This window comes from Choloepus didactylus, chromosome 4, assembly GCF_015220235.1.
Source record: "Choloepus didactylus isolate mChoDid1 chromosome 4, mChoDid1.pri, whole genome shotgun sequence".
Classification (NCBI taxonomy): domain Eukaryota; kingdom Metazoa; phylum Chordata; class Mammalia; order Pilosa; family Megalonychidae; genus Choloepus; species Choloepus didactylus.
The window spans coordinates 7,242,897-7,270,621 of record NC_051310.1 but is presented as its reverse complement, the minus strand read 5'-3'; the positions used below and the strand labels follow the sequence as shown (position 1 = coordinate 7,270,621).

Here is a 27,725-nt window from a genome sequence, read left to right as displayed (position 1 = left end):
GATTCTGGTTTCAAATTGCTTTCTCCAAAATTTCCCTGGGTTTGTCTCTCTTTGTTTCTTCAGCTCCTGTGCATCTAAGCATCAGGGTCCTCTCTTAGCTTCTCTGGAGCAAACTCTGGGCTAGCATCTCCAAACATCTCCAACCATCTCAAAGCATCAGCAGATGTCTCTCCAGAAGTCTCTCTCAGCTGCTCCTGGGGCGTTTTGTCCTCTCTTAGCTTCTCCGGAGCAAACCCTGGGCTAGCATCTCAAGCGTCAGCAAGTATCTGGGTCTGTGTCAACTCTTAGCTTCTCTTTTAAATACTGCAGTGAACTAATTAAGACCTACCCTAAATGGACGGGGTCAAATCTCCATGGAAACATTCAACCGAGGGATCACACCCTGAACAAAAAGGTTAATAAGTCCGCCTCCACACGATTGCATTAAAAAATATGGCTTTTGGGGGGCATAATATATCCAGACCAGCACATTGAGGTTATCTAATTTGTTGGCATATAATTGCTTCTAGTATCCTTATAGTCCTTTTTATTTCAGTGGGCTTGGTAGTAAAGTCCCACTTTTCATTTCAGATTTTAGTTATTTGTGCCATCTTTCTTTTTTTCTTCATCACTTTAGCTAAAGGTGTGTAGGTTTTTTTTGATCTTTTCAAAGAATCAACTTTTAAAAAAATTCTATTTTTTTATTCTCTACTTAATTTATCGCTGCTCTAATCTTTGTTATTTCCTTCTTTCTATTTGCTTTGGGTTTAGTTTGTTCTTCTTTATCTAGATCCTCCAGTTTTGAGATTAGGACTCTGATTTGACATCTTTCTTCTTTTCTTAATGTAAGCATTTAGAGCTATAAATTTCTCTCTCAGCACTGCCTTTGCTGCATCCCATAAGTTTTGGTATGTCGTGTTTTAATTTTATTTGCCTCAAGATATTTCCTAATTTCCTTTGTGATTTCCTCTTTAACCCATTGGTTGTTTAAGAGTACAGTTTGGTTTCCACATATTTATGAATTTTCCATTTCTCCCTCTGTTATTGATTCTAGCTTCATTCCTTTGTTGGAGAAGAGATATTGTATGTTTCAATATTTTTTAATTTATTGAGACTTGTTTATGACCTACTATACAGTCTATGCTGGAGAATTACCCATGTGAACTACAAAAGAATGTGTATTTTGCTGCTGTTGGGTGAAGTGTTCCCTATATATCTATTAGGTCTGTTTGGTTTAGAGTGTCATTTAAGTCTTATATTTCTTATTGATCTTCTGTCTAGATGTTCTATCCATTATTGAATGTGGTGTATTAAAGTCTCCTGCTATTAATGTAGAACCATTAATTTCTCCCTTCAAATCTGTCAATATTTGCTTCATATACTTTTGGGTTCTGCTGTTAGGTGCATATATATTTATAATTATTATGTCTTCTTGTTGAATTGACCCCTTTATCAGTATATAATGCTTATCTTTGTCCCTCGTAACAGTTTTTTACTTAAACTCTATTTTATCTGATATTAGTATAGTTACCCCAGCTCTCTTTTGGTTATTGATTGCATGGAATATTTTTTCCCATGCTTTCACTTTTGGCCTACTTATGTCTTTGCATTTAAAGTGGGTCTCTTGTGGATAGTGTATAGTTGGGTCATGTTGTTTTATTGATTCTGTCAATCTCCGCCTTTTGATTGAAAAATTTATTCCATTTACATTTAAAGTAACTACTAATAACACAGAACTTTCTTCTGCCGTTTTGCTGTTTTGTCTTTGTATTTTACCTCTTTTGACCCTCAAGTCTTCCAATAATGCCTACTTCCATATTTATTTGTTTTTCTTGTACCAATTTTGAGTCTCTTCTCATTTCTTTCTGAATGTATTTTTCACGTGTATTTTCTTTACGGTTACCATGGGGTTAAAATATACATAAATCTATAAGAATCATATTTGATTTGATACCAACTTGTATCAGAAATCAACCCTCACATGTATGGCCACTTGATTTTTGACAAGGGTGCCCAGTCCACTCAATTGGGAAGGAACAGTCTCTTCAACAAATGGTGTTAGGAAAACTGGATCTACACCCGCAAAAGAATGAAGGTGGATAGCATAAATATACACTGTTCATACCCCTCTGTCCCCCCAACTTTTTTTTATATTTGTTACAAATTATATCTTTGTGTATTGTATGTCTAAAACCTTTGATTTATCATTACTTTCTATGCATTTGCATTTTAGTTCCTGTAAGTAGTAAGAAGTGGAACTACCTTCCAAAAAATACAGTATAATAGGACTGCCATTTATGCTTATCCTTATGGTTACCTTTAGCAGGAGACATTATTTCTTTATGCCACTTTGATCCACTGTCTAGTGCCCTTCCCTCTCAGTCTGAAGAACTCCCTTTAGCACTGCATGTAGGACAGGTCTAGTGGTGATGAACTCCCTCCGCTTGTGTTTATCTGGGAATGTCTTAATCTCTCCTTCATTTTTTTTATTTTTTTATTTTTTGGGGGGATTGTTCATATACCATACAATTATCCAAAGATCCAAAGTGTACAATCGATTGCCCATGGTACCATCATATAGCTGTGCATCCATCACCACAATTGATTGTTTTTTTCAATTTTTAGAACATTTTCATTACTGCAGAGAAGAAATAAAGACAAAAAGAGGAAACTCAAATCCTCCCATACCCCTAATCATCCCCCCTCCATTATTGATTCATAGTTTTGGTATAGTACATTTGTTACTGTTGATGAAAGATTGTTAAAATACTACTAACTGTAGTATACAGTTTGCAGTAGGTATATACTTTTTTCCTATATGCCCCTCTATTATTATCTTATAGTTATAGTGTCATACATTTGTTCTGGTTCATGAGAGAGATTTCTAATATTTGTACAGTTAATCACGGACATTGACCACAAAAAGATTCACTGTTTTATACATTCCCATCTTTTAATCTCTAATTTTCCTTCTGGTGACATACTTGACTCTGAGCTTACCCTTTCCACCACTTTCACACACTATTCAGCACTGTTAGTTGTTGTCACAATGTGCTATCATCACCTCTGTCCATTTCCAAACATTTAAGTTCACCCTAGTTGAACATTCTGCTCATAATAAGCATTCTTTAGCCTCATTCTATATCATGGTAACTTATATTTCATGTCTATGAGTTTACATATTATAATTAGTTCATATCTGTGAGACCCTGCTATATTTGTCCTTAATGTGTCTGTCTTATTTCACTCAATATAGTGCCCTCAAGGTTTCTTTATCAACCCCTTTTTTTAAGTCAGTTTTGTTCATGCACCATACGTTCTGTCCTAAGTAAGCAATCATTGGTTCCCTGTATAGTCACATATTTATGTATTCAACACCATCACCACCATCTATATAAGGACATCTCCATTTCTTCCACAAAGAAGGAGGCAGAGTCAAAAAGGTAGACAAAAGAAAAAGAAAAAAGAAAGAGAGAGAGCGAAAAAAAAAATGACAGCTAGAAAGCAGCAGAAGGAAAGGTAGCATTAAACTAAAGTAGAATAAAGAGTCAGACAACATCACCAGTGCCAGAAGTCCCATACCCTTCCCCTATGTGTCCCTCCCCCGCCGCCCATATGCATTTAGCTTTGGTATATTGCCTTTTTTATATTAAAGGAAGCATAATACAATGTTTCTGTTAATTATAGTCTCTAGTTTGCATTGATTGTACCTTCCCCCCAGTCCCACCCTATTTTTAACACCTTGCAATGTTGACATTCATTTGTTCTACCTCATGTAAAAACATATTTGTATCTTTTATTACAGTCGTTGAGCACCCTAGGTTTCACTGAGTTATACAGTCCCAGTCTTTATCTTTCGTCTTTCCTTCTGGTGTCCCACATGCTCCTAACCCACCTCTTTCAATCATACTCACAGTCATCTTTGTTCAGTGTACTTACGTTGCTGTGCTACTGTCTCCCAAAATTGTGTTCCAAACTTGTCACTCCTGTCTTTTCATTTCTGTCTGCAATGCTTCCTTTAATGTTTCCTGTAGAGCAGGTATCTTGTTCACAAACTCTGTCATTGTCTCTGTCGGAGAATATTTTAAGCTCTCCCTCATATTTGAAGGACAGTTTTGCCTGATACAGGATTCTTGGTGGTTTTTCTCTTTCAGTTTCTTAAATATATCACTCCACTTCCTTCCTGCCTCCATGGTTTCTATTGAGAAATCCACATATAGTCTTATCAAGCTTCCTTTGTATGTGATGGATCACTTTTCTCTTGCTGTTTTCAGGATTTTCTATCTTTGACGTTTGATAACCTGATTACTGAGTGTCTTGGCATAGGCCTATTCAGATCTATTCTGTTTGGGGCACGCTGTGTTTCTTGGATCCGTAATTTTATGTCTTTCATAAGAGATGGGAAATTTTCATTGATTCTTTCCTCTTATTATTGCTTCTGCCCCTTTTCCGTTCTCCTTCTGAGACATCAACGACACGTACATTTCTGAATTTCATGTTGTCCTTCAATTCCCGGAGGCGTTGCTCTTATTTTTCCTTTCTTTTCTCCATCTGTTCTTTTGTGTGTAGGCTTTCAGGTGCCTTGTTCTCCAGTTCCTGACTGTTTTCTTCTGCCTCTTGAGATCTGCTGTTGTATGTTTCCATTGTGTCTTTCATCTCTTGTGCTGTGCCTTTCATTTCCATAGACTCTGCCTGTTGTTTTTTCGAACTTTCGCTTTCTACCTTATGTACGCCTGGTGTTTCATTATATGCTTCATCTCTTTTGCCATATCTTCCCTAAACTTTTTAAATTGATTTAACATTAGTTGTTTAAATTCCTGTCTCTCAGCTGAGGTGTAAGTTTGTTCCTTTGACTGAGACATAACTTCATTTTTCTTAGTGTAGGTTGTATTTTTCTAATGTCTAGGCATCTGGTTTCCTTGGTTACCCAAATCAGGTTTTCTCAGACCAGAATGGGCTCAAGTCTTGGAAAGAGGGAATTGTATTACATCTCCTTGAGGATGTCTTAGAAGATTGGTACACTCTGTGAGGCCTCAAGTCACGGTGCTTTTCTGCCCAGCAGGTAGTGCCTGTCAGCCTGTAGCTCCAGACTGTTGTAAGGAGGTGTGGCCTGTGGCTGTTTCCCCCTGGCTCTGGGGTCTGATTCTGAATGGAAGGCGAATAGTAGAGCTTGGCACCACCTTCTTCCTCTTACGGAAGATACACCCCTTAGGGTGAGATAATTTACATTTGAATAGATCTGCCTGTGCTGTCTCCACCCTTGTTTGGGTCAGAGCACTGGGAACTGAAAATGGCTGAGGCTTTCTCCACTGAGCCAAAAAAGGGACAGAAGGCCCCCTTCAGGGCCAGTCCGCGGCCACCCTCCAGCTCTCCAAGGTCAGTCATTACCAAAAGCTTCTGTCTGCTTGTTGGGGATTTGTATCTTCTATTGAGCAGTCCTCGCTTGCTAATTAAAACCCCAGTTGGAGCTCAGCTGAGCTATATTCGCTTACTCTGAGAGAGCTGCTCTCTAGCACCATGAGGCTTTGCAGTTTGGGCCATGGGGGGATGGGGCTCCCAGCTTGGATCTGCAGTTTTTACTTACAGATTTTATGCTGTGATCTCGGCCATTCCTCCCAATTCAGGTTGGTGAATGATGAGTGGACAGTCATGTTTGTCCCCCGACAGTTATTCCAGATTATTTACTAGTTGTTCCAGGTTGTTTCTTAGTTGTTCCAGGGGGACAAACTAGCTTCCACTCCTCTCTGTGCCGCCATCTTCTTCCATCTCAGTTCCTCAGCTTTTGATATGACAGAGATTTTCTTGAATGCCAGGCACTAATCAAAACAAACAAACGAAAGCAAAAATCCTGTTTCTCTGTCTTTGCAAATTGGTCTCCTTCAGTGCTTAGCCCTCCTGTTGTGAAGATCAGCCAGAGGCAGATGGGAAGCTCAGGGGCCTCTGTCTTACTGAGCCTGGTGGAGCTGCAGCGGGGGAGGCTGCTTCTTTCCCTGGCCTTGTGCTTGCTAGACCTTAGGAGGTCCCCATTTACAGGAGTTACCATGACCGCCCCCTTGCCCCTTGGAAATAGACCTCCTCCCCCTCCTGGGTGCTTTACTGCATACCTTGATGCAGGTAGTCCTTTCCCCGGGCCACTTCGACTCAGTGGCTTCTCACTCTGACCCAGCTATCTGCCAGCTGCTTTTCTGCCCTCAAGACAAACTCTGGGAGTCCCAGCCTGAGTCTTGGTCTCTCCAGCTCTCAGACTTCCACTCGGTAGTGGGCACTGGCACACATGCACCCCAGTGGGCACCCAGGAACCACTGTGCTCCCTCCGGAACAGGGCCAGGGACCCACAACGGGAGCAAAAGCCAGCTCCACTCTGCATCATGGAGGGTGGGGAAGGGGCCAGCAAGGTGACCAGGAGCTTCCTGTATGGTTTCTTCAGCTGTGTTTTCTTGATTCAGCTCTTGCCCAGTTACTGCAGCCCTTCAACTGTTTTCCACAGTACTGAGGAAGGTTACTGTCTTTAAGATTCCTCTGCCTCCTGAGATGAGTTGGAACAGTGACCGCCCCCAGAGCTGGCCCCCAGAGGTCTAGAGTAGCTGATCTAAAGTAGAGATTTGTGTTCAAATTCTCTGTCTCTGCAAATTGGTCTCCTTCAGGGAAGATCAATGCCCCAGGAATTCAGAGGACTAGATCCTTATATCCCACCCTGGCACCAGCAAGCTGCACAGGAGCCTGATCTCCAGCCCCCACTGCTGCCTGCCATGACTGTGGTAGCCACTACTGGGGGGGTGAAACTCGCCATTCTTCACTGCAGCTTACCAGCCTCGTGCTCCCGCTCCTCCCTGGATGCTGCTCAGTGTTCTGCTAGACTCCAGTTTCAAAGCTGTTGATTCAGACAGTCCTGCCAGTTCAATAGTTATTTTGGTGGAGGAACTAATTCTTGGAGCTTTGCACCCCACCACCTTCACATATCCCCTCAAAGTTCATATTCTTCTAATGCAACACAGTAGTTCTCAAAGCTTGTTTTACTCAGTACCTGTTCAGATATCTGAAGCAAGTCTTTTTGCCCTCCTTTTTCTCTGTCTTTTATTCAGGATTTGCTACGGGGTCCAAGGAAGGTAGTATCATAGGAGAGTTGAATGCTTTGAGAATAGTCTTAGAAAATAATAATTAGTGCTAATTTTTTTTATGTTAGTGAGAATATATCTATTAAGAAAGAACTGCAGTTCTAAATGTAGTCAGCTACCTAACAAATCGCAGCATGACATTAGCAAGCCATGGGAAGGTCTTAATTTGTCCTCATGCCTATTAATTTAAACTCCATGGTTATAGGTTGAGTGTTGGGTTTTTTTTGTAAGGAGGAATATAAACAACATTGCACAACTCTTGAGATGAAACACAAATAGAACTCATTAGGAAATTAAGAAGCAGTGCTATTTTGGATGAGGAAAAACACGACTTGTACATTTTAGTCAGAAATCAGAAGGCCTGAGTGTCAGAAATGGAATGTGAGAAAGAAAAACTAGTTTTTGAGGAAACAAAATACATTTATCTAACACAAGGCTTTCCAAATTACAACTCTTTTCCACATATATTTGTGCAATTTCTTTATCACTGTCTCTGTTGTCCCCCTCATGCTTTCTCCAGGCAGAATGTTTGTTTTCCTTTTCAGTGCTTGTAGATTAGGAGGAGATTGCATGTTCAGGATTGATGTCGAGAATCCAGAGCTTAGGTGTTCAAAACACAGGACTTCTGCTCTCTTTGAGGGTGGCACAGGTACCCTCAGACCTGTGTGGTCTGATTCCAGATGTATATATTTATACCCCTTCTTTACTTCCCTACTGAAATGTGTTGATTTAAACAATGGGAATTTATTAGCCATTGTTTGAGGCCATGAAAAATGACCAAATCAAGGTGATACTTTCTTCCTGAAGACCAGCTGCTGGACATCCTTGGCTCCTCTGCCACGTGGCAAGGCACATGGTAAGGCACAGGGTGGCGTCTGCTGCTCTCTCCCTTTTCTTCTGGGTTTCGTTGATTTCAGCTTCTTGCCTCCATGGCTTCCTCTCTCTTTCTCTCTCTCTCTCTCTCTCTCTTTGTCTCTCTTTCTTTCTCTCTCTCTCTCTGTTTCATTATGTTTATACATGAGTAAGAGTATAAAGACCCATCCTGAATGAGGTGGGTCACACCTTAACTGAAGTAGCTTCATCAAAAGATCCTTACAGTGGTTCCACACCTGTTGGAAATAAAGTGGTATGTGTAAGGGAATAAATGCTTTCTCGGTTCTGGAGGAGAAAAGAATTTATTTACGATCTTGCAAGATGGGGCGTCCAGCCAAACACGCAGAAGGCTGGCGCGCCCGAGGAAGAGAATGGCGATGTTTAAATCTCCTACTCCTAATTCGCAAGTCCCTCCCCTGTTTCCCCATTGACTGGGTACTACAGAGGTTACAGCCTATCCGAGAACACTAACTAATTCATCTTTTGAGATTTTAATTTGTACAGCCAATCCCAGAGAGCCAACTAGCTCATTATTGAGATTTTGAACTGATTAGCCAACCCCCCCCCCCCAAATTTTTATTTTTTTGCTGTGAGTTCCCGCCTCTGATACTACCTCATGTCTCTTTACATCAGGCAGATTCTCTCTTCTCTTTGTCTGGGGCTTGTTTAAACTGGTTTTGCCTCCATTTCCCTTATTCCATGCTGTCTCTATGTGAAAACGAAACTTATTCCTTTCTTACAGATTCCCTCCTCTTTCTTTTTAAACACTTTTAGTTTTCACATTTTAGATTCTCAAATTTGCTAAGGGCTTTTTCACATTTTTTATCATAGGGATCTTTTTTTATTTTTGATTCTAGTGGTTTTGATGGGTTTTTGAACTAGCCTTTGAGCACACGGGATTATGTAGCACCCATCTGTTATAAACATTTTGGCTGGAATGATAAGGAAAATTAAAATAGATGTTGCAATTCCTTTCCATTTCTCGAACCAATTTTCCAACCATTCTATGAGTGGGTTGTTAATGCTAGAATTCTTTTCTAGTTTTTGAAATAAGTCTGTTAAGCCTTGTAGGGCTTTGGTGATAGTTCCATTAGGTGCAGTATTATTGGGGATGAATGTGCGACAATTTCCCCCAACTATAGCACAGATGCCTCCTTTTTCAGCTAGCGTTATGTCTAGGGCCATTCTGTTCTCCCATGCCATTCAGCTAGTGGCATCTAACTGTTCTGCTATTTTTTTAATGACATTCCTGGTATAGTTGATGAATTTTAGCTGATGATTGACATTTTTATTGATGGTGACCCACCAGAATAAGGATGATTTAAATTCTGCAGCTAATTGATTTTTAGCTTTAAACTCATTAGGAACTTTCTGGGGAACCCCTATACTATCTACAAACATTTTTTATTGAAGGAACTAGGTACACTTTGTACATTTTTCTTTTCTCCTTTGCCTTGGGTTGGTACTTTTTTACTTTCAAATGCCAGGGTAAATGAGATAGCCAATTGAACCAGAGCACAGGTTCCTCCCCACCTTTCAGGTAGTGTTGGCCAGAGGATGCCCTTCCCACAGTACCACCAGAGGTCTGCTCGGGGTATAGTTAGGCTGGAGAAGTTGCCAGTACTATCCTTGCTCACATTCCACACCTGTGTACACAAAGCCATGGTACCAAGATCCTGGAGCCCTTCTTCCCATCTGGAGAGACAGGCAGAGTGGTTTCCGGGACCAAGGTGAGACGCTGGTATGGCTTTGACACTTCCCTCCTGGACTGGAGGTAAAAGGGAGGACAACGTACTACAACTTTCACCAGGAGTAGCATTTTGAAAGAGGAGTGTTATACATTTAAACTCCCTTTCATGCTTTTTCATCCCCAAGGGGAAGGGCATAATCTGAACAGTGGGTTGTTTGGTTGTACAAGCATAACAGTCACTTCTGTTTAGACTCTGGATGGTATGTTTGCCCCATTCTACCCAGGCATTTGTATTTCCATAACCTGTCTCTATTTCTGTGGTTTGCTTTAAGTCTTTGGCCTTAAGTATTCTAATGACCTTGGGGTCAATTTGTACTGGAGAGTTAAATTCCAGCCAAGTTTCCCTTAATGGTTTTTCCTCCAACCTGGGTAAGACCCATCCCTCATACTGTGTGGTCCACCAAGCAGTGTTCCAAGAATAACAGGGGTTAGGTGTCTCATAAGTTATACTCTCAAATGTTCGCCCCCCAACAATCTTGCTTTCTATTTGAACAGTCTGCTTACATAAATGCTTATATTCCTCCCTCAGTTGTTGCTGATGTTTTAGATTTTTACAGCTCATTACTTGACAAACATCAAATTGTACAGTTTGAGACTTTAAGCCTTTGACTACACTTATAACCAGCTTAGCAGAACCTGTTACTCCTTGAATATAGAACATTATGATCAGCATAAGCAATTTCATCATTAAACTATACACAGAGCACAATGCAAACATAGGGTTTAATCCAGCCCTTTCTCCCTTCTAATATGTTCCTTTAACTGTTGCCTATTTAAAGTGATCCTTAGGGGATCTGAGGTAGGAGTCACTTTCCAGGATTCAGGTTGAGTTGCTGGATACTTATCGTCTGGTTCAGGCACCGGTCCCTTCACTCGTGTGTAATGAGTCCAGCCTCTTTCTGCCGTTCGGACTGCCGTCTTAGTTGTCAGCAAGACTTGATAGGGTCCTTCCCAGATCGGTTGAAGTTTGGATTCTTTCCACGACTGGATCAGAACCCAGCTGCCAGGCTGATGTCAATGGACAGCAAATTCAAGAGGCAGGGTCTGAGCCAGCAGTCCACGGTGCCTGAGAGATGATAAAGTAGAAGACAAGGCCAGTATATAATTCTTAAGAAAAAGATCCTTTGTATCTAGGGAGGGGAGCTCTCCAGTCCTCCTGGGGAAAGGCAAACCAAAAACCAAAGGCCTACACCTTGTAATTGCCTAAGTACTAAATTACACATGGCTTGCACCCCTCTAATGACTCCCCTAGTGTAAAACTGCTAATACCTGCTTTAGGTACAGACACTCCTGAAGTCATGTGCATGAAGAGCAGCAAGAACTTACCAACATTTCAGGCTAGAACAATTAGACTAAAGGACAACAGTAATTTACAATAATCTAAGATTAATGAACATAAAAAGGCTTACCACTCTTAAATGCTAACTTAAAATTCAGTTTTTAGTACACCTAGTTTAGTGATGCTTGAATATACGTGATTCACATATATGCATACCCTGAACATACACACAAGTTTTGCTGTTAGATGAGTAAAAACCCACTCTCCAGGGAGAGGAGGACAAGCCTTGGTGTGTAGTATTTGACAATATATGTGGTGTCTTTATTCCTATTAGACTTAATGTTAAGATAGCAACCTGGCATTACCAAATGGAGACCTGGGAAGAGGTATGAACCATTCACTGTTCTAAGTTTGTTTAATTCAGCTTTAGTGAACCTTAAACCCTTTTATAGGAACATTTACTTGAACTTTGAGTATGGACCTTTTGCTTTTGCCCAAAATATATCAGAAAAATTATTCTGCTTTTTACAAGAATACACAGTCTCATATATCTGGAATACAGACACATATAACTTATATACACACTCATAACCATACGAAACAGACATACATTCCCATTTACAAGCATGTATAGCCAATACACTACTGTTACACATGCATAGAAAACTTTTACACAGTTTTTCTCACTTTTTTTTTTTCATTTTTCACACTATTGTGAAACTGCACACAATTGCCCAGCTTTAGAGTACACACAAACTAGTATACGCTATAAAGACACAAAGAAATAGCTTCAGTTTACTATAGATGAGTACACAGGAAATTTTTGCCAAGCTTTAAATTACACACTGACAAACTTTCACAGTTTGAAAGACTCCTACGTAATTATATTACATGCTTTTATTACATACAAATACAACTATCCCACATTCCTGTGTAAACATACAACTTAAACTCTCATTAGATTCATGAAGTTTTAACTCTCAGAATGCATCCAAATACAGTCCTAAAAAATGTGCATATAACTTCCTGTATACCCTGATACACACATTAAGGGACTTTAAATGTAGCTTCCACATGCCTTAGACTTAATTACACAGCACACTAAAATATGTAAATGTATTTATTAATACCTGTTTAGCCCCACATAAGTATATGAATAGAGAATCACACAAACCCCATGCTACAAATTTTCTTCCTCTATTTTTTTTTTTTTTTTTAAACTGCTCCAATTACTTCTCTATCTCACTTTTGTCTGTTTCCTCCCTGGCTTGTTGACTCTCTGAATATTTCCTCTAATGGCTTATTCAGCCATTCATCGATTTTTGGATCTTCTCTGAATATTAGGCTAAAATTCCTTTATATATCTGACCTTTTAAAGTCTGAGTTATTAACAGAATGACATTGTATTCTTGGGGCTTGAGGGAGTGGGAGTCCAACCCTTTTTAGAGGCTTTTGTGGCAGCCCTTTTCTTTTCAAAGTCTGGGGTGATGTTGGGGAGATTACCTTTTTGGCCCCACCCTTCTTAAACATCGGGGTGCCACCCAGACTCTGCCTCTTCGGGGTAAAGGCTCTACCTTCTCTGAACAGTGGGGTGGCAGCCAGGCTTTTCCCATTCCCCTGGGAATGTGCTCCACCCTCTGGGTCCTGAGGCGGCAAAACTTTTCTAGAGCATTGAGGCGGAAGGCCCACCCTCAACCCCCAGGGCAAACTCACCCTTTTCATGCATGTGGACCACTCCACTCTCCCAGCCTGAGACCACTTGACTTCAGACCTCAACTTTCATTGTTCTTTGGGGATATGGGTACAGCCAATTTTATTTTAGGTGGATGCAGTCTCTCTCTTTCTCTCATAGCCGCCCTCTTTCCCATTTCCCTTTCTTCTCCCAAGAAAGGGATATTTACATAAACCAGAGTTTAAGAATCAAGTTAATTGTTATTCAGCTAGCCTTGCTAGGCTTTTTATTAATGATTCTTACCTTTCTTTGTTTAAGAGCCTTTAGAAACAGAAACTTTTGGAAATCTCTCCATTTTTTTTTTTTTTTTCTTAACTTTTGGTGGGTCGTAATTACTGGAGCAGTCAGCATTAACTGGCTCTCCAATTGCCTGGGGGCATAGACTGCTTCCACCAAAACCTCAGGCTTTAATGGTTCCTGCCCCAGTGGGGGAGGGGAAACCATAAGGTGGGGGAATGCTTATCCCAGGTTTTAGTTTCTTTTTTCCCTGCAGCCATCACATGGCACAGTTCAATTCTGCCTTGGAAAAAGGTTTATTTTTATTAACATGACACACGAGGTCAGCACAAAGCCAACTCTTATCTGCCTTATATTTTGGCCAGAATATATTTGGCAGCAAAATGCCTTTTTTTTTTTTTTTTTTTTGTCTAAACATAACAATAATATTTGATCATTTTCTTTTACCCTTTCCCTTGGTCCAATTACTTTTAGCCCAATGTTTTAACATGTTTCCCAATGGATTATTTAGAGGAATGTTCCCCGGGGACCCTAAAGGTACCCCCTTCCCTTTATTCCCGGCCGGCTGACTGCCTCTATTCCCCATTCTGAGTCTTGCCTGAGCATCTTTCCCTTAGGATCAGCTCTAGGCTCATCAGAATGTCCCCATTCTGAGTCTTGTTTGGGCATCTTTCCCTCAGGATCAGCCCCAGAGTCTCAGAATGCTTTAACCACCAAGGTAATATAATATTTCTTTCCTTACCTTGGTCCGTGCACAGAGTTGCCTGGTTAACCAGAGGCAGGCCTTTTCTTTTCCCCCTTTTCTCATCCACAACCGGCAGATCCAAGTATCTGGTCTCGGGCCCTTTAGCTGCCAGAGATGGGCCCCCAATGGCGGAGCCCGAGACCGCTCAATCAGCAGGGCGCGCCTTCCCTTTGTCCACCTCGGGGGTCCCCCTCCGAAGCTTTGGATCCCGGACGAGCCCCCAAGTTGTCGGAAATAAAGTGGTACCTGTAAGGGAATAAACGCTCTCTCGGTTCTGGAGGAGAAAAGAATTTATTTACGATCTTGCAAGATGGGGCGTCCAGCCAAACACGCAGAAGGCTGGCGCGCCCGAGGAAGAGAATGGCGATGTTTAAATCTCCTACTCCTGATTCGCAAGTCCCTCCCCTGTTTCCCCATTGACTGGGTACTACAGAGGTTACAGCCTATCCGAGAACACTAACTAATTCATCTTTTGAGATTTTAATTTGTACAGCCAATCCCAGAGAGCCAACTAGCTCATTATTGAGATTTTGAACTGATTAGCCAATCCCCCCCCAAATTTTTATTTTTTTGCTGTGAGTTCCCGCCTCTGATACTACCTCATGTCTCTTTACATCAGGCAGATTCTCTCTTCTCTTTGTCTGGGGCTTGTTTAAACTGGTTTTGCCTCCATTTCCCTTATTCCATGCTGTCTCTGTGTGAAAACGAAACTTATTCCTTTCTTACACACCCACAGGAATGGATTAGATTTAAGACGTTTTTCTGGGGTGCGTACAGCTTCAAACCACCACACCTACTCTCTTCATCCCTGCCTTGCCAGTAGGTGTTTGAAATTCCCACAGTGTTCCTTCATTTGATCTGCATTTCTGAATGCCTTCACTGCACTAGTCCCCAGAAATTCCTTTCTTCACTTGGTTTCTTGAAAACACTTAACATGTCAGAGCCTTTGGAATCCATTCATTCCCTCAATTCATTTATTCCATTCAATTTATTTATTTGTTTGTTTATCCATTCATTCCAACTCCTTAGCCCCTGTGGAAAATATAAATATGAGCAGACATTCTCTGATTCATTAGATTCCTTCTTTGACTCCGTATATCATGCCAGTTAGTGTGGGTTGTGTTCATTGTACCTCTGTATTGGGTTTGTTTTGTGACTTCTAAGCACTGTTATATTGGAAAGAAAGCACTGGCAGGGGTGGGCTTCTGAAGACTTGGAAATTAGGGTTAATTATGGTAACTGCTCCTGAAGAGCCAGAAACAGGGGTCAGGGTGGAAGGGTAGTTTAGGAGGCCTGTGAGTCAGATGTCCCATTTTTCATCTTTAGGAGACCCACAAGGGAAATAGTTGGAGAAAATTTGGAAAAACACTGAGGACTGGAAGTTCTGGGAAATAGGACTCCCCAAATTTCAGGATGATTTTACCTAAGAAAGCTATGCAATAATCTAGAATTGACATCACAATTTGAAGGATTTTTGTAAATAAAGAAGACATGAAGGATCTAAAACTTGAAGAAAGACCCAGCCCACCTATGAGACAGTTTACGTTCTTGTGGAGAAGATAATTATTTGACTTACTTTTGAGTAGGGTCCAGACTCTATAAAGTTAGATGTTGACTTGTAGAAAATTGATGTTACTAGTTTTTTTTTTGTCCAGTAGAGATTTAAATGATTTCTGCTCAGTAGAAAAGATATCTCCAAAGGTTATGGTTTTGTTGCTCTGTAGGACATTGTCTTTGTTTTCCAGGCTGCTGTGATTAGTTTTCCAGGTTGCTGTGACAAATACCACACAGTGGATTGGCTTAAACAATGGGAATTTATTGGCTCCCGGTTTCAGAGGTCAGAAGTCCAAGTCAAGGCTTGCTTCCTCCCAGGGATGGTAGTGTTCGGGCTGGGCGGCAGTCCTGGGATTCCTTGGATTTTGTCACGTGATGATGTCCTGTCCTTTCTCTTCTGGGATCCTGCTGACTTCTGGCTTCCAGATTCTCCCAGCAGCTTTCTCTGACTACATCTGAGTTTATTCTGCTCATAAAGGAATCTAGTAATCCAGATTAAGGCCCAGCCTCATTCAGTTGGGCCACACCTTAACCAAAGTAAATCTTCAAGAGAGCCTATCTTATAACAGGTTCACACCCACAGAAATGCAGATCGAGACCAAGAACTTATCTAAACTGGGGTATAGTAATTGATTCCACCACAGACATTAGCCAGTTTTGTATCTAACTTTGCAAGATTATTGCAGCATTCTTTTTTTCCACTTCAGTTTCCTGTTTTACCTGGGAACCAGCTTTTTCATCCTGTTGCTTCCCTCATTACTGAGTTAGATTGGTCTTTGCCACATGCATACTGTATATGTGTACGTTCTGTGACAGTGAGTGCAGTTGAGGACACAAGCATTCTTGATGGCTCAGACGATTACCCTGGAGCAGAGCTTCAGCCGCACTGAGTTCAAGTCCTTCCAGCCCTGCCCTCCTGCAATTATGGGTGTTTGTCTAAATTCTCCTGATTGCTTGGATAGTAAGTTGCATTTATGGCTGATCTAATTGTATGGTATGGATGAAGAATTAAAAAATTCATTTCTTACCAGTATCTCAGATGGCACCAAGTGGAAAAGGATCATTTCTTTTGTTGTTAATAATAATAATATTATTGGTTTATGTAGTACTTATAGTTTACACAACCTGGGACAGCTACTGTTGTATTTGATTCTCACGATTTCTTTGTGAGGGGTCAGGACAGGAATTATCATCCACATTTGATAGGTGAACAAATGGAGACTCCGAGAGGTAAAGTCACTTGCAGAGGGCACTCAGCTGGTAAGAAGGAGCCCAGACACTCAGTCTCCAAGCTCAGGGTTCTGGCCACTCACTAGCTATGTGGCAGAAGCAGGATTCAAGAAGACCTCGGTAAGAACAACCAGTTGAAATGGGGGTGGGGTGAGGGATGAACATAACAGGTAAACATAAGGGCCTTTATCACCGTTTAGGCACCCTGCATATCGATTTACCATTGTGAATTATCATTTTAAGTTTTTGAGTATATGTGGCCTGTTACTAACTCTTAAAAAGGCCTGAGGTATGCCTGACTCTTCTTTGCCCTCCTCCTCTCCCCCGGATGGGGAGTGCTAGACACACAGCAGGTACCGAGTAAATATTCCTTGACTGGGTAAAAGCCCTCCATGCTCTTATCTTCCTGATTCTCTCTCTATTCCTGAAAAGACTTCCTTGGCAAAGTTCTGTGTATCAGGGTGACACTGGAGCAGCTGCATGTGCTCATTCAGCAGGATCGTCGGCCCTTTTGTTCGATGCTCACACGGGAAAGGGGACTGCTAGCTTAATCCAGTCTCACCTTCTTGGGAAGTCTCTCTGAATCCACAAACCATGATAAGTATTGAGTAATTCTGTGTGCCAGGCCCAGGGTGCAAAAGGGTAGAGACGAGGCGAGAGCCTCCTCTCCTGGAGCTGACGTTTCCTGGGGCTTATGGTCCTGATGGCGTTCTTTGTATGTCTGTTAGAGATTTTCCATCTTTGCTCTATTTCATTAGTAATCTGAGAACCCCACACACAACAGTTGAGTTGTGAGAGAGACCTCCAAAATGTGTCTAAAATCCAGCAACTTCTGCCTTGTCCAGTACTACCGCCCGAGTCAAACCCCATTTTCTCTTACCTGGACTACTGCAGTGGCTTCTAACTGGTCTCTCTGCTTCCATTTTCCTTTTGAAACTGTCCGGTGGCTTCCTGGCTGATAAAGCCCTGCTTACCTTGCTATCTTCATCTCCTTCTTAGGTCCTTATACAGGTTCTTTCCTCTGCCTGTATGATCTTTCCCTCATTTTCACACGACCTGCCCCTTCTTGTCATCCAAATCGCAGCTGGAATGCCACGACCTCAGAAGGGCCTTCCCTGTCACCTGTCCTAAATTTAGTAGCCCCCAGATCAGTCTCTGGTACATTGCCCTATTTTGTAACCTTTTTCTTATTTATTATGCTTATTAGAATGCAAGTGCCACGAGACAGGGGCTTTAGCTTCATTGCTGCTCTCTCCGCAGCACCTAAGCATGTCTGGCACCTAGCAGCCCTTTCTGTTTCCGCTGAAGGGATGAAAGGTCCCAGGTGCTGAGACAGTGCTTTCATGCTGGGAGAGATGGGTGCAGACTGGAATTCAGAAGGAATTGCCAATAAAGTCCTACTTTTGAGTAATGATAGCCTCAAAAATGTATTGTATTTGTGTTGGCTTTATGGTAGATTGTCTCTTTATGGTAGTGTTTAGTTTAAATAGAATTCTCAAAATGGAGGTAAGGGATGCCTTTATTTAAAACTTTTATTTTAAGGTTAAATATCACTATAGAAGTTCAGTTGAATGATGTAATTTGAGGGAAACAATTATCCAGACTACAGAAATCACATTTAACAATTCCTTCAACAAGTTCAGTTTTGTTTTGTTTTTAATTTTTGGAAAGGTTAATTCAACTGGAATAAAAGGGCATTTAGTAAGTTCAGAGCCTTAAGTAGCTTGCCAACGATCACAAAGCTGGTGCGTGGCAGAAGTGGGACTTAAAACCAAGTTATTTAATGACTGAATCCCGTTTCCTGTGATACCGTGACTCTGCTGGAAGCTGCCATCCCAAGAGGGGCTCAGGCCAAGGCCATTGGCAGAGCATTGTGGAAGGCATGCCTGCACCAGCTTAGTGGATCACCGCTCTCTGGTTTGGGGACCCCAAAAGTCCCCAGAATTTCACCCTCACTAGTCAGTCTGCCTCAGTTTACCATTATCACTTCATTTCTTCGAGATGGAGCTAAAACCTAGGCAGAATGCCGCCTCTCTGGGCCCTTCCCTAATAGGAAACTGAGGCACACGGAGGTTCACTCTGCAAACCTTTATTGAATAACTCCTCTTGGTCAAGCTCTGTACAAGGCACAAGGAATACGTACTTAGCCTCACACAATCCCGGCCCTCAAGGAACTCACAGGTTTGCAGGGTTGTGGGGGACAGAGTGCCAGCCTGCCATGCCGTTTGCAGCACAGAGGGGTGCCACCAACTGTCCTGGGGACAGCTCGGGGCCCTCGGGAGGCAGCAGCCGAGGGACCATGTAGGCAGCACAGGGAGTGCAGGTCAGGACTAGGGAACACTGAGTAATCTAGTCCAGTTGGCCCAGGGGCCCAGGAAGGGAGGTCTGGGCACGTTTTGGGAACTGGGGATGTCTGGCTGAATTTTGGGGTTTGTGAAGCGTTTTAATCGAAGAAAGATTTGGAGCAGTAAGACTTTGCCTGCCAGGCCAAGGAGATTTACTCATCCCATGGCATTGAGGAATTATTGGTGGGGGCGCACCAACATCAGATTTAGAATGTTGCTTTGGCAGATTTTTAGGGAAGGGACAGAAGAAGGAAGAGCAGTAGCAAGACTAACTGAGAAGTGGTGAAGGCAGGGGGCCTGGGCTGCGAGAGGGTCCGAGTCGAAGGTGCCTTCTCAGGGAGAGTCGGAATCAGTGACTGAGTATATTTGCAGTGTGAAGGAGAGAGAAAAACAGTCAAGAATGACTCATAGGTTTTTATTTGGGATTTGTCTCCCTTATTTTATAAAGATTTACAACGCAAAACTGAAGAGTTTCCTTAATGGCAAGTTTCAGAATAGAGCCTCAGCTCATTTGGCAAATCTTGCCAGCTTGGGCTTTACAAACTGGTAAACATTTCTCTCTTTTTTTGGCTGGCATCTTGTTTCTTTTTTCCTAATTTCTGTTCTGCTCTGAAATTATTACAGCAGTTGTTGTACTTCAAGGAACTGATGAGAGCCTGGTACATATTAGACACTCAATATATGAATAATAAAATGGATGGGGACCTAATGTGGTGACACGCTGGGCCATAGGATTCGGAATGAAAGAGGTGGGCATAAAGCATGACTTCTGAGATTCTGTTGCATCTTAGGCGTTTGTGCTAAAATGATGTTTGGTCATGCAATGATAAGACACAAAATTCAGAAGAATTGTTCAGTGGCTTGGCTTTGGGTAAAAGGTGGCCTGTGTATCATTATTCGCTGTGTGCCCTTAACGATACTGGCCATGCCTGGTCCTTGGCGCAGCCACAGCCCTGGGAGGACTAGGTAATTAGGCCGACCACAGTGGAACATTCCTTTAAACTCTTCCCCTCATCCTGCAATATTTGGGGTGGGGTGAGGGTGGGAGGTTTCTGTGACTACCCAGGGTCCCAGGCATGTTCCGGGTCCGACTTATTTCCCTGGACTAATCCAGCTCCCAGCCTGGAGCCGGAGCACACGCTGCATTAATCAGACTTGCTGGAATGATCACATGGTTTTCTCGCTGCCTCCCGTTAGCTGCTGCTTGTCAGCAGCTGGCGGAGCTGGAGGCTGCAGGCCCATGTCTGCAGAAAACCTTTCACTTCAGGATATTAGGGGTGTGTGGAAACCCCGCCTCTTTTTTCCTGCACTTTGCACCATCTGACTAACTAAATGGTGGTCCTCCGTACCAAAAAGGCCCCCATCCAGTCCAAGAAAACTGTCTCCGACTAGGTCATGTTCGCATTTGAAGAACTCAGGTATGTTCTGGGTTTTCTATATCAAGCTGCTGCTCGGTTTTTGTTCTCGCTAGGTTTTTGCTGTGTAATGACACTTAGGCTCTGGCCGGTTCTTAACCCCACCCCCCACCCCCAAAAGGAGTTCTTTTCTGCATTTGGTGGGATTTATCCCGGTCATGTGAGTGGGAGGTGCAAAGGGGTACAGGCCAGGGACGTTTACTGCATGCAAAAGTGCAGTCCGGATAATTGGTTTTGTCGTGGGTCAATTTGTCGAGGACCCCCGCCTCGTGCCTCCTTGGGGCTGCCGTTGCTGGTGTGGAGTTAGGAATTTAGAATAGCAACTGTTTATCTAGAGCGAGAGTCTTGCTGTCTTTTGTTTTTTCTTCCTTTGTCAAACTCATGGAGTCTACTGATCTTTTTAAAAAATGCTAATTGTAGCAGTGAAGGTGAAAAATGCTGCAAGTCTATCTGCATAGTTGAGATTTGGTTTTGGCTCTGATTTTCCTCATTATTTGGAATGACCTCGGGCTGGGTTGTTTTGCGGGAAGTGCCCTGATAATGTTTGGTTAACAGGGTCCTTTTTTTCTTTCGTAAGCCTTTCAGCTGCCGTGATTATTACTGCTCCAAATTAGAGTCTTTTGTGGATCTTATTCCTTCTCTTTCCTCCATCTCCTCTCCGAGAATTTGTCCCTGGGTGTGAATGGGGGAAAGGATGTTCCAGCAGAGAGAGTTTCCAAGAAATGAAAATAAAGGAGGCAGAACGGGAGGGGAATTGGATTGTTCTCGTGCATATGGAACATATGGAAGAGACTGTGTGTGTCTGTGTTTGGGATTTCCGACAGCCTCTCATTTCTCAAGTGGGATTTCTGTGTATTTTAAAACTGAGCATAAGTACCATATTGACAGGCAAAGAGAGTGATTGGGTGGGAACTTCAGTTCCACCTCTGCAGGCCTTTTTTTTTTGTTCCCTCCAAATGTGGCTGCAAGAGATATTAAAATGATAATAGAATAATCACCTGCCATTATTTGTAAGAGGAAACTAGAGACCTCTAAATCAGTCAGGGTGAGTAGATGAGAGGATCCACAAAGAAAATCTTTTGTGGAAAAGATTTCCACAAAGCAAAGTAGGGTTATAAAGGTTGTCCCCTGCCCTTTTCTGTAAGCTTGGTGCTTTTGATCCAAGAAGTTATCCCTGGTTTCCGAGTGTGTCTCTGTGTTACTTCTAATGGCCTGGGATGTGGAAGGGAAATGCTTTTCATGTGGCAACACGCTCCAGTGACGGGGCGTGTGTGCCCTGACAAAGTGACTGGGACTTACTGGTTAATGAAAGCTCCATTAGATAACTAACAAGAATTTATTTAATGCCTGGCATGCTACAGTGGGTAGGTCCTTAGGGAATGAATCAGATCTGGGTTCTAGGCCTGGTTTCAAAATTTGCTTATCTGATCCTTGTGAGAGTTACAGAAGAGTTATGGAAGAGTTTTGTAGATTGTAGAAAATAAAACAGCTGTGAGGTTCTTAATGTATGTTAGCATTTATTCCAGGTGGAGTATGCCTTAGCCACCCCCTTCAACAGAGCTTAGGCCTTTCCTTTCGTAGTTAGGAAAGAGGAGGTATGTATTAACAAACTCATTCCAACAGTGGTGGGATCCTGGCCTGACAGCTGGGTCTGATGGGGTGGAAAAGAGTAGAGTTAAAGGCCGCTGACCCAATGGATTTAGAAAGAGGGGCCGTCGGTACAGAAAGTAGACCCTGAAAGGGGAGGCCTGTTGCTTCTCCTGCTTCGAGCTTCTGCCCAGACTGGCCTGAAGGATTTTGCTGGGCATGGTCGCGTCCTGTGACTGCTGCCCTGTACCAGACAGATGGTTTTCTCCTTTTGTCCTGGGGGTTAGTGTGCGTGAGGCCTGGTGACACTGGGGAGGCAGCATAGAGTCTGGATAGCTTAGCTTTATGGCTTAGATCACAGTGGTTCTTAAGCATTCGTGTGCATCAGACTCACCCAGAGGGCTCATTGAAACTCAGATTCCTGGGCCCCACCCCAGAATTTCTGCATTTCTAACAAGCCTTCAGGTGATGCTGGTGCTGCAGCTCTGAGGACCAGACTTTGAGAACCACTCACTTAGGAGGAGCACAGGCAGGTGGACTGTCGTTGAGTTGAGAAGTCTGAGGCAAAGGCATTGTGGAGGCGCAAGGAGGAAAGAGATCAGGAGCAGGAAGAGGCAGTTCCAGTAGAGGCCTGTGAGCAGAGCCAGGCATGCCCAGGGCAGGGTAAACTGCAGCCGTGCCAGTCAGTGGCAGCTCCCCTCCTTCCCTAGCAGGTCTTGTGGAGCAGTAGGGCGAGAATCAAAGAACTTGGCTTATATCCTAGTTCTGCCACGTACCTTGGCAAGGTTCTTGATCTTTCTTAGTCTCACTTTTCACAACTGAAAATATGGGATAGTAATTCTTGCCAGGAAATATATTGCTGTTAGAATTAAATGAGATAATTAACGTAAAGTTACCTTATAAATTATAACAGTTCTTCCTACATGAATGTAAAGGAAGGAGAGGACCCTTGGGGGCGACTCCATCAGGTTATCCACAGATGCTTCTAAACTCCTCCATGCACACCCCCTGGTCCTGAAAACACCAGTGCCATGTTCATTTTTGAAAGGAAGTCTGCTTTTGACTTGGGCACGTTTACATGCCTTTACTCCCTGTTGGTCTGTGGGATCCTTGAGCACTTGCATGAATCACGTCTGTTTCTAACTTTGTTTTCTTTGTGCCTAAAACTGCTTGACACTCAGTAAGGTCTTAATAAGCAGTTGACGAAACTCATGTAATGAGAATTTGACAGGGAAGAAAAAGCAGGCTGTCCAGCCGGCCTGGTGCCTCCTGCCACGTGGGCCACAGAGTGTGCTGGTTCAGAAGAGTACATCGAAACACTGACAACAACCTCCTGAGAGAAAATGGGCGGTTTCGCCAGCATACCCTGGTTGCTGGAGCGCCTGAGAACTCCTGTCCCATTTTGTGAGGAATCTCGCAGGGTGAGCTCCCTCGAGAACGTGTGGGTGATTGTGGGGATTTGCTGGTGCCAGGGGCCCAAGCCTGGAGAGCAGCAGAACCCTGGGAGCCTGAGAGTTGGGCCAGAGTCTCCCAGTTGGCCAGGGGCACTCTTGCCTGCTGTTGACTCTGAGACCGTGTTGTTCTAACGCCAAGCAGGCTGGGCTGGTGGGCTGATTTTAAACTTCCTTAGGCAAGATGGTATTGAACGTAACATGTACCTGTTACTGCCCCCTGCAGAGTCTGTCTGCCGAGTACTTCTGTAGACAGCCTTGTGAGTCTGTGTAATTTTTGTTCTACCTCCAGAACGGTGACTGCATTCCCTACCATCCCCAGCATAAGGAGTTTTAAATGTGATTTTAACTCCATTGTCCCTTAAGCAAAAATGGAACCAAAAGCAGAGACTACTGTTTCTCAGAATTCCTGGTACTGGACGTATTCTAATTATTTTCAGAAGGAATGTGGTCTACCAACTCCAAGATCTAAAATCCACAGTTGGAATGTGTCAGTTGCGTGAAAATGGAAAGTTACTATTTTGAGTCCATTTTATTTTATTTCATTTTATTTTTAAACAAAACATCATCATGGTGGGGTTGAGGTTCAAACTTCAACTAGCACTCTTTTTTTAATTCAAATGTATATCTAGTCTTGGAAAATGCTATATTTTTTCTTGCCTTTTCACTAGAATATTGTTAAAAAGCAAGGAGTATTGTGGGAGGACCTGAAATTTGCAAGCCTGGAGAGCCCATCCAAGTGTCCAGATCCAAAGCCAACTCTGTTCTTCTCATTTCCCAAACCTCCGTAATCCCTTGAGAAGACAGATGTTAGGTGCATTGACTTTCACACTGCAGTGAGGAAATAACTCTCAGGTCAAACAGAGGTGGAAACAGGGCTGGGTGGGGAAGGAGAAGGGGCAGAACTTCCTCACTGAGTACCCGTGATGTACCAGACACTGATAGTTGCTTTGCCTGTGGTGACTTTAACCCACGTAACATCTTAGAAATGAAAACAGAGGCTCAGAGACACGTACACTCTAGCCAAGACATTTCCCCAAACCCTGGCCCCATATACTCAGCCTCTTGCTTGACGTCTCTATCTGGAAAGCCAACAGGCGCCCCGAACTTACAACGTCCCACCCTGTGCTCCTGCTTCAGCCGTCCACATCCCAGTAAATGGCAGCTCCTTCCCTCTGGTTGTTCCGTCTTCCCCATTTCTTCTGCTTACACTCCACATCAAACCCATCAAGGGAAGTCCTGTCAGCTCTGCCTTCAAAATAGGCCCAGGATCCACCTCTTATAGTTAAGTGTTTGGTAATTACATTAACCTAAATCCCTGGTACCGACATCCTTGTCCCAGCCACCGCCGTCTCTTACCGAACTACTGCCTTAGTAACCTTGTAACTGGCCCCCAGTGTCCCTCCCCGCTCCCCTATTCTCAGGTCTTCACCCATTTTCCTCTTTGAAATATAAAACCAATCATGGCCCTCCTCAGCGCTCCACCCCCAGCGGCTGGCAAGGCCTGCTTGGGTGACACCTGAGACAGCACTCCCTGCCCTTTGTAGCACGTACCCCACTGGCCATTCTGCTATTCCTGTGACATGCCCGCTGTCTGCAGTGGCCCCTGCACTGGCTGTTCCTCTGCCTGGAAAACTGTTCCCTACGTGGCCATGGGCCTGTGCTCAGCTGTCTGCCCGACCTCCCTTTTTAATCTGCCCACCCCCCAGTAGGCATTCCCTTCCGCCTTCTCTATGTCACACACCACCACCAACGTACTATCGATTTTAATTTGTATTTGTCATTTGTCCCCCTTCAGCAGAATGTGAGGGCCAGAAGGGCAGGAATTGTTTGTTTTTTTAATGTTTTTGTTCACTGCTGCATCCCTAGTGCCTTGTACATAGTAGGTGTCTACTAAGTATTTGTTAAATGAATGAACAAATTTGTTAAATGAATGAACAAATTTGTTAAATGAATGAACAGAGGCCCGGGGATGTTGAGTAATATACCTGAAGCCACCCAGCTGTTCGGGGTTCAGGTCGGTCCTTCCCTGGTTCTCTGTGCCTGCAGTGAGCCACCCAGCGCCAGAGCCCATCCTAGAGCCTGGCCCTGGGCACAGGCTCTGTGTTTGTGGGGAATGTGGGGGAAGGAAGAGGAGCAGGGGATCCCCTAGAGTAGGACAGGCTGGCATCTCCTCCTGCCTACCCCTTGCTTATACAGTGCAATCGTATTCTGATTCACGTCTTTCACACCTCTCTGCCCTGCTAAAGGGTGTGTCCTTGGAGGGCAGGGAGATCCTCGATCACTACCAACTCTTAGCATAGTGTCAGGGCTAGGCACTGTAGTTAAGTGTTTGGTAATTACATTAACCTAAATCAAATGCCACAGCCCCTAACTGTGGGAGCTTATGATTTCACTTAACTTCACCAGGACTTGTTTTCCACCTGAAAAATAGAAATTTTATTTGCAGAGATGTGATTCAGAGAGAATAAGGTAATGGTCATGTGGAAGCTTTGGAAAGTCAAGAGCACTGGATAATCAAAACTGCTACTACATGTGCTTTGAAGTCAGTTGGCACCTCATCCGGTAGATTGAATCCAGGCATGTTAAATATGTGTGGCTTGGACAGACCTTAACATTTGGTCTAGAGCTAAAAGCATGCTATTTTTGTGGTCTTTCTTGGGTTTGGTACCTGCGTGGCTAGACATTTGGCTGTCACCCATTTATAAGCCAGGCGAATTATCACCCCCGTCAGCCAGTTCGGAGCCTGCCAGCTGCAGGATGGCTCTCCCTGTGCTCTCTAACCTGTGCTAAAAGAGAAGCTAGACAGCCTACCTACAGTTGTCGTGGAAGCCCTGGAGGAAGCTGGAAAGGTAGAGCCTTTCCGTCTTTGAAGACCTCCTCTTGGCCCTAGGCGCTCGTGTTGCGCCCAGGGACACGGGGAGAGGGCACCGGTAGGGGGCAGGTGGGCATGTCCTCGCAGAACTTCCTCTCTAGGTTTTCAGAAGCTGCACTCTGTTCTCATTTTCTCAGTATTCAGTCCATCAGACCACTGGGTGTTAAGGCAATATAGAGGCTTTTTGGGTGAGATGGGGAAATGAATAAAACTGTGTGGTTGAATGCATTTTTATGAGCATGAAAACAACTCTATGGTTTAAAGAAGTGTACTCAGTGATGAAAAGTTCTTTTCTTGGAGAGAAGAGGCATTCACAGTCAGATGTATCTTGGCGCACTTCCAATACACAGAATGAAGACCGCCTACTTGATTATTCTCCAGCTTACCGAAAAGCATGGGAAAAGAGATTGCTGAGGAGGAGGAAAATGGACAAATTTTGCTGCAGTTGATAAAGTTCTTGTTTGTTTTCCTGGACTTGGTTGGAACATTCGAGATTATCCGTTAATCCCCACCCATGACTGGAGACAATACAGCTCGCTTCAAAGAAGGTTGGGACTGAGAGGATGGTGCCTTAGTACTTTGGGAACTGTTCCTTACCGAGTTTTAACACACATTTCTGCCACAAGTACAGCTTCTCATTGTTTGGCAAATGCAGCCTCCCGTGACCTGGCTGGAGATTAGCTCCCAGGAATCTTCTCTCTACTCCAAGAAACTGATTTAGTCACGGATCTGCACACATGCTTCCCTATGTCCGAACTTTTGTTTTTTCTCCATGAAACCCTTCAAAACCTAGTTTTGTGCAAACTTCCTTCAGGAAACCTTTTCTGACCTCTACAGCCTACTTAATTTTGCGTTTTTTTTTTTTTTTTTTTCTCAACTCCCCTACAACTCTTGAGGTGTAGAGCACATAATCCAATATTTAATTTTTCTCAGTCTTATTTTCTTATCTAGAGTAAGGCTTACTTGGAGGCAGGAGCAATGTTTGATACATCTTTGTTCCTTCTGTCATACTTGAACAGAGCTGAACACATTATGGCTTCTCAACACCTTTTATTTATTCATTTTTAATTATTTAAAATTTAAAAATAAAAAATTTTAAATAATTTTTAATTATTTAGAAGCGGTTTTGCCTCTTGCTGTTCGTGGGCTGATGTCATAGGCCCCACCTGAGGAAATGGAAGTAAACAGGACAGTCTGCTGCCTTCTTGGAGGGAGAAGGCGGCTGGTGTGCTCCTTCCTCAGCATGGAGGCTTCATTGGCATTTTGGCCTTTCTCAGGACTACCAGAATGTGTCCAGGCAATAAGGGCAGCAGGAGGCCTGCAAGGCCTGCAAGAGCCATAGGGATTTACAGAAGTGTCTGAGGAAGTCCTCAGTATTTAAATTAAATTTCTGATCCGTATGGATTCAAATGCAAACAAGATAACAAATGTGAAGGGGTACCCTGTATGTCCCAGGCACTTTTGCTGTCACATACAAACTTCACAGTAGTCCTATGATGATTATGTTAGTATTACTGTTCCCCTAAAATGAACCTGAGATTCAGAGAGGTTACATCAC

At 43.2% G+C, this 27,725-nt stretch overlaps 1 protein-coding gene across 5 annotated transcripts in view; it reads left to right on the top strand.

Annotated features, from left to right (window-relative positions):
- The window catches only part of EVL (Enah/Vasp-like), a 192,849-nt gene that overhangs the window by 25,154 nt on the left and 139,970 nt on the right, over nt 1-27,725 (top strand). The window contains exon 1 of one of the 5 annotated variants that reach the window (XM_037831894.1): nt 20,082-20,257. The exons of 1 other annotated variant lie outside the window; for it this stretch is intronic. In XM_037831894.1, coding sequence (XP_037687822.1) covers nt 20,235-20,257 — 23 coding nt within the window. In that variant the 5' untranslated portion in view covers nt 20,082-20,234. Of the gene's footprint in view, nt 1-20,081; nt 20,258-27,725 lie in introns of those variants that run through there. 3 more of the 5 variants (XM_037831895.1, XM_037831890.1, XM_037831891.1) reach the window with 3 other exon arrangements.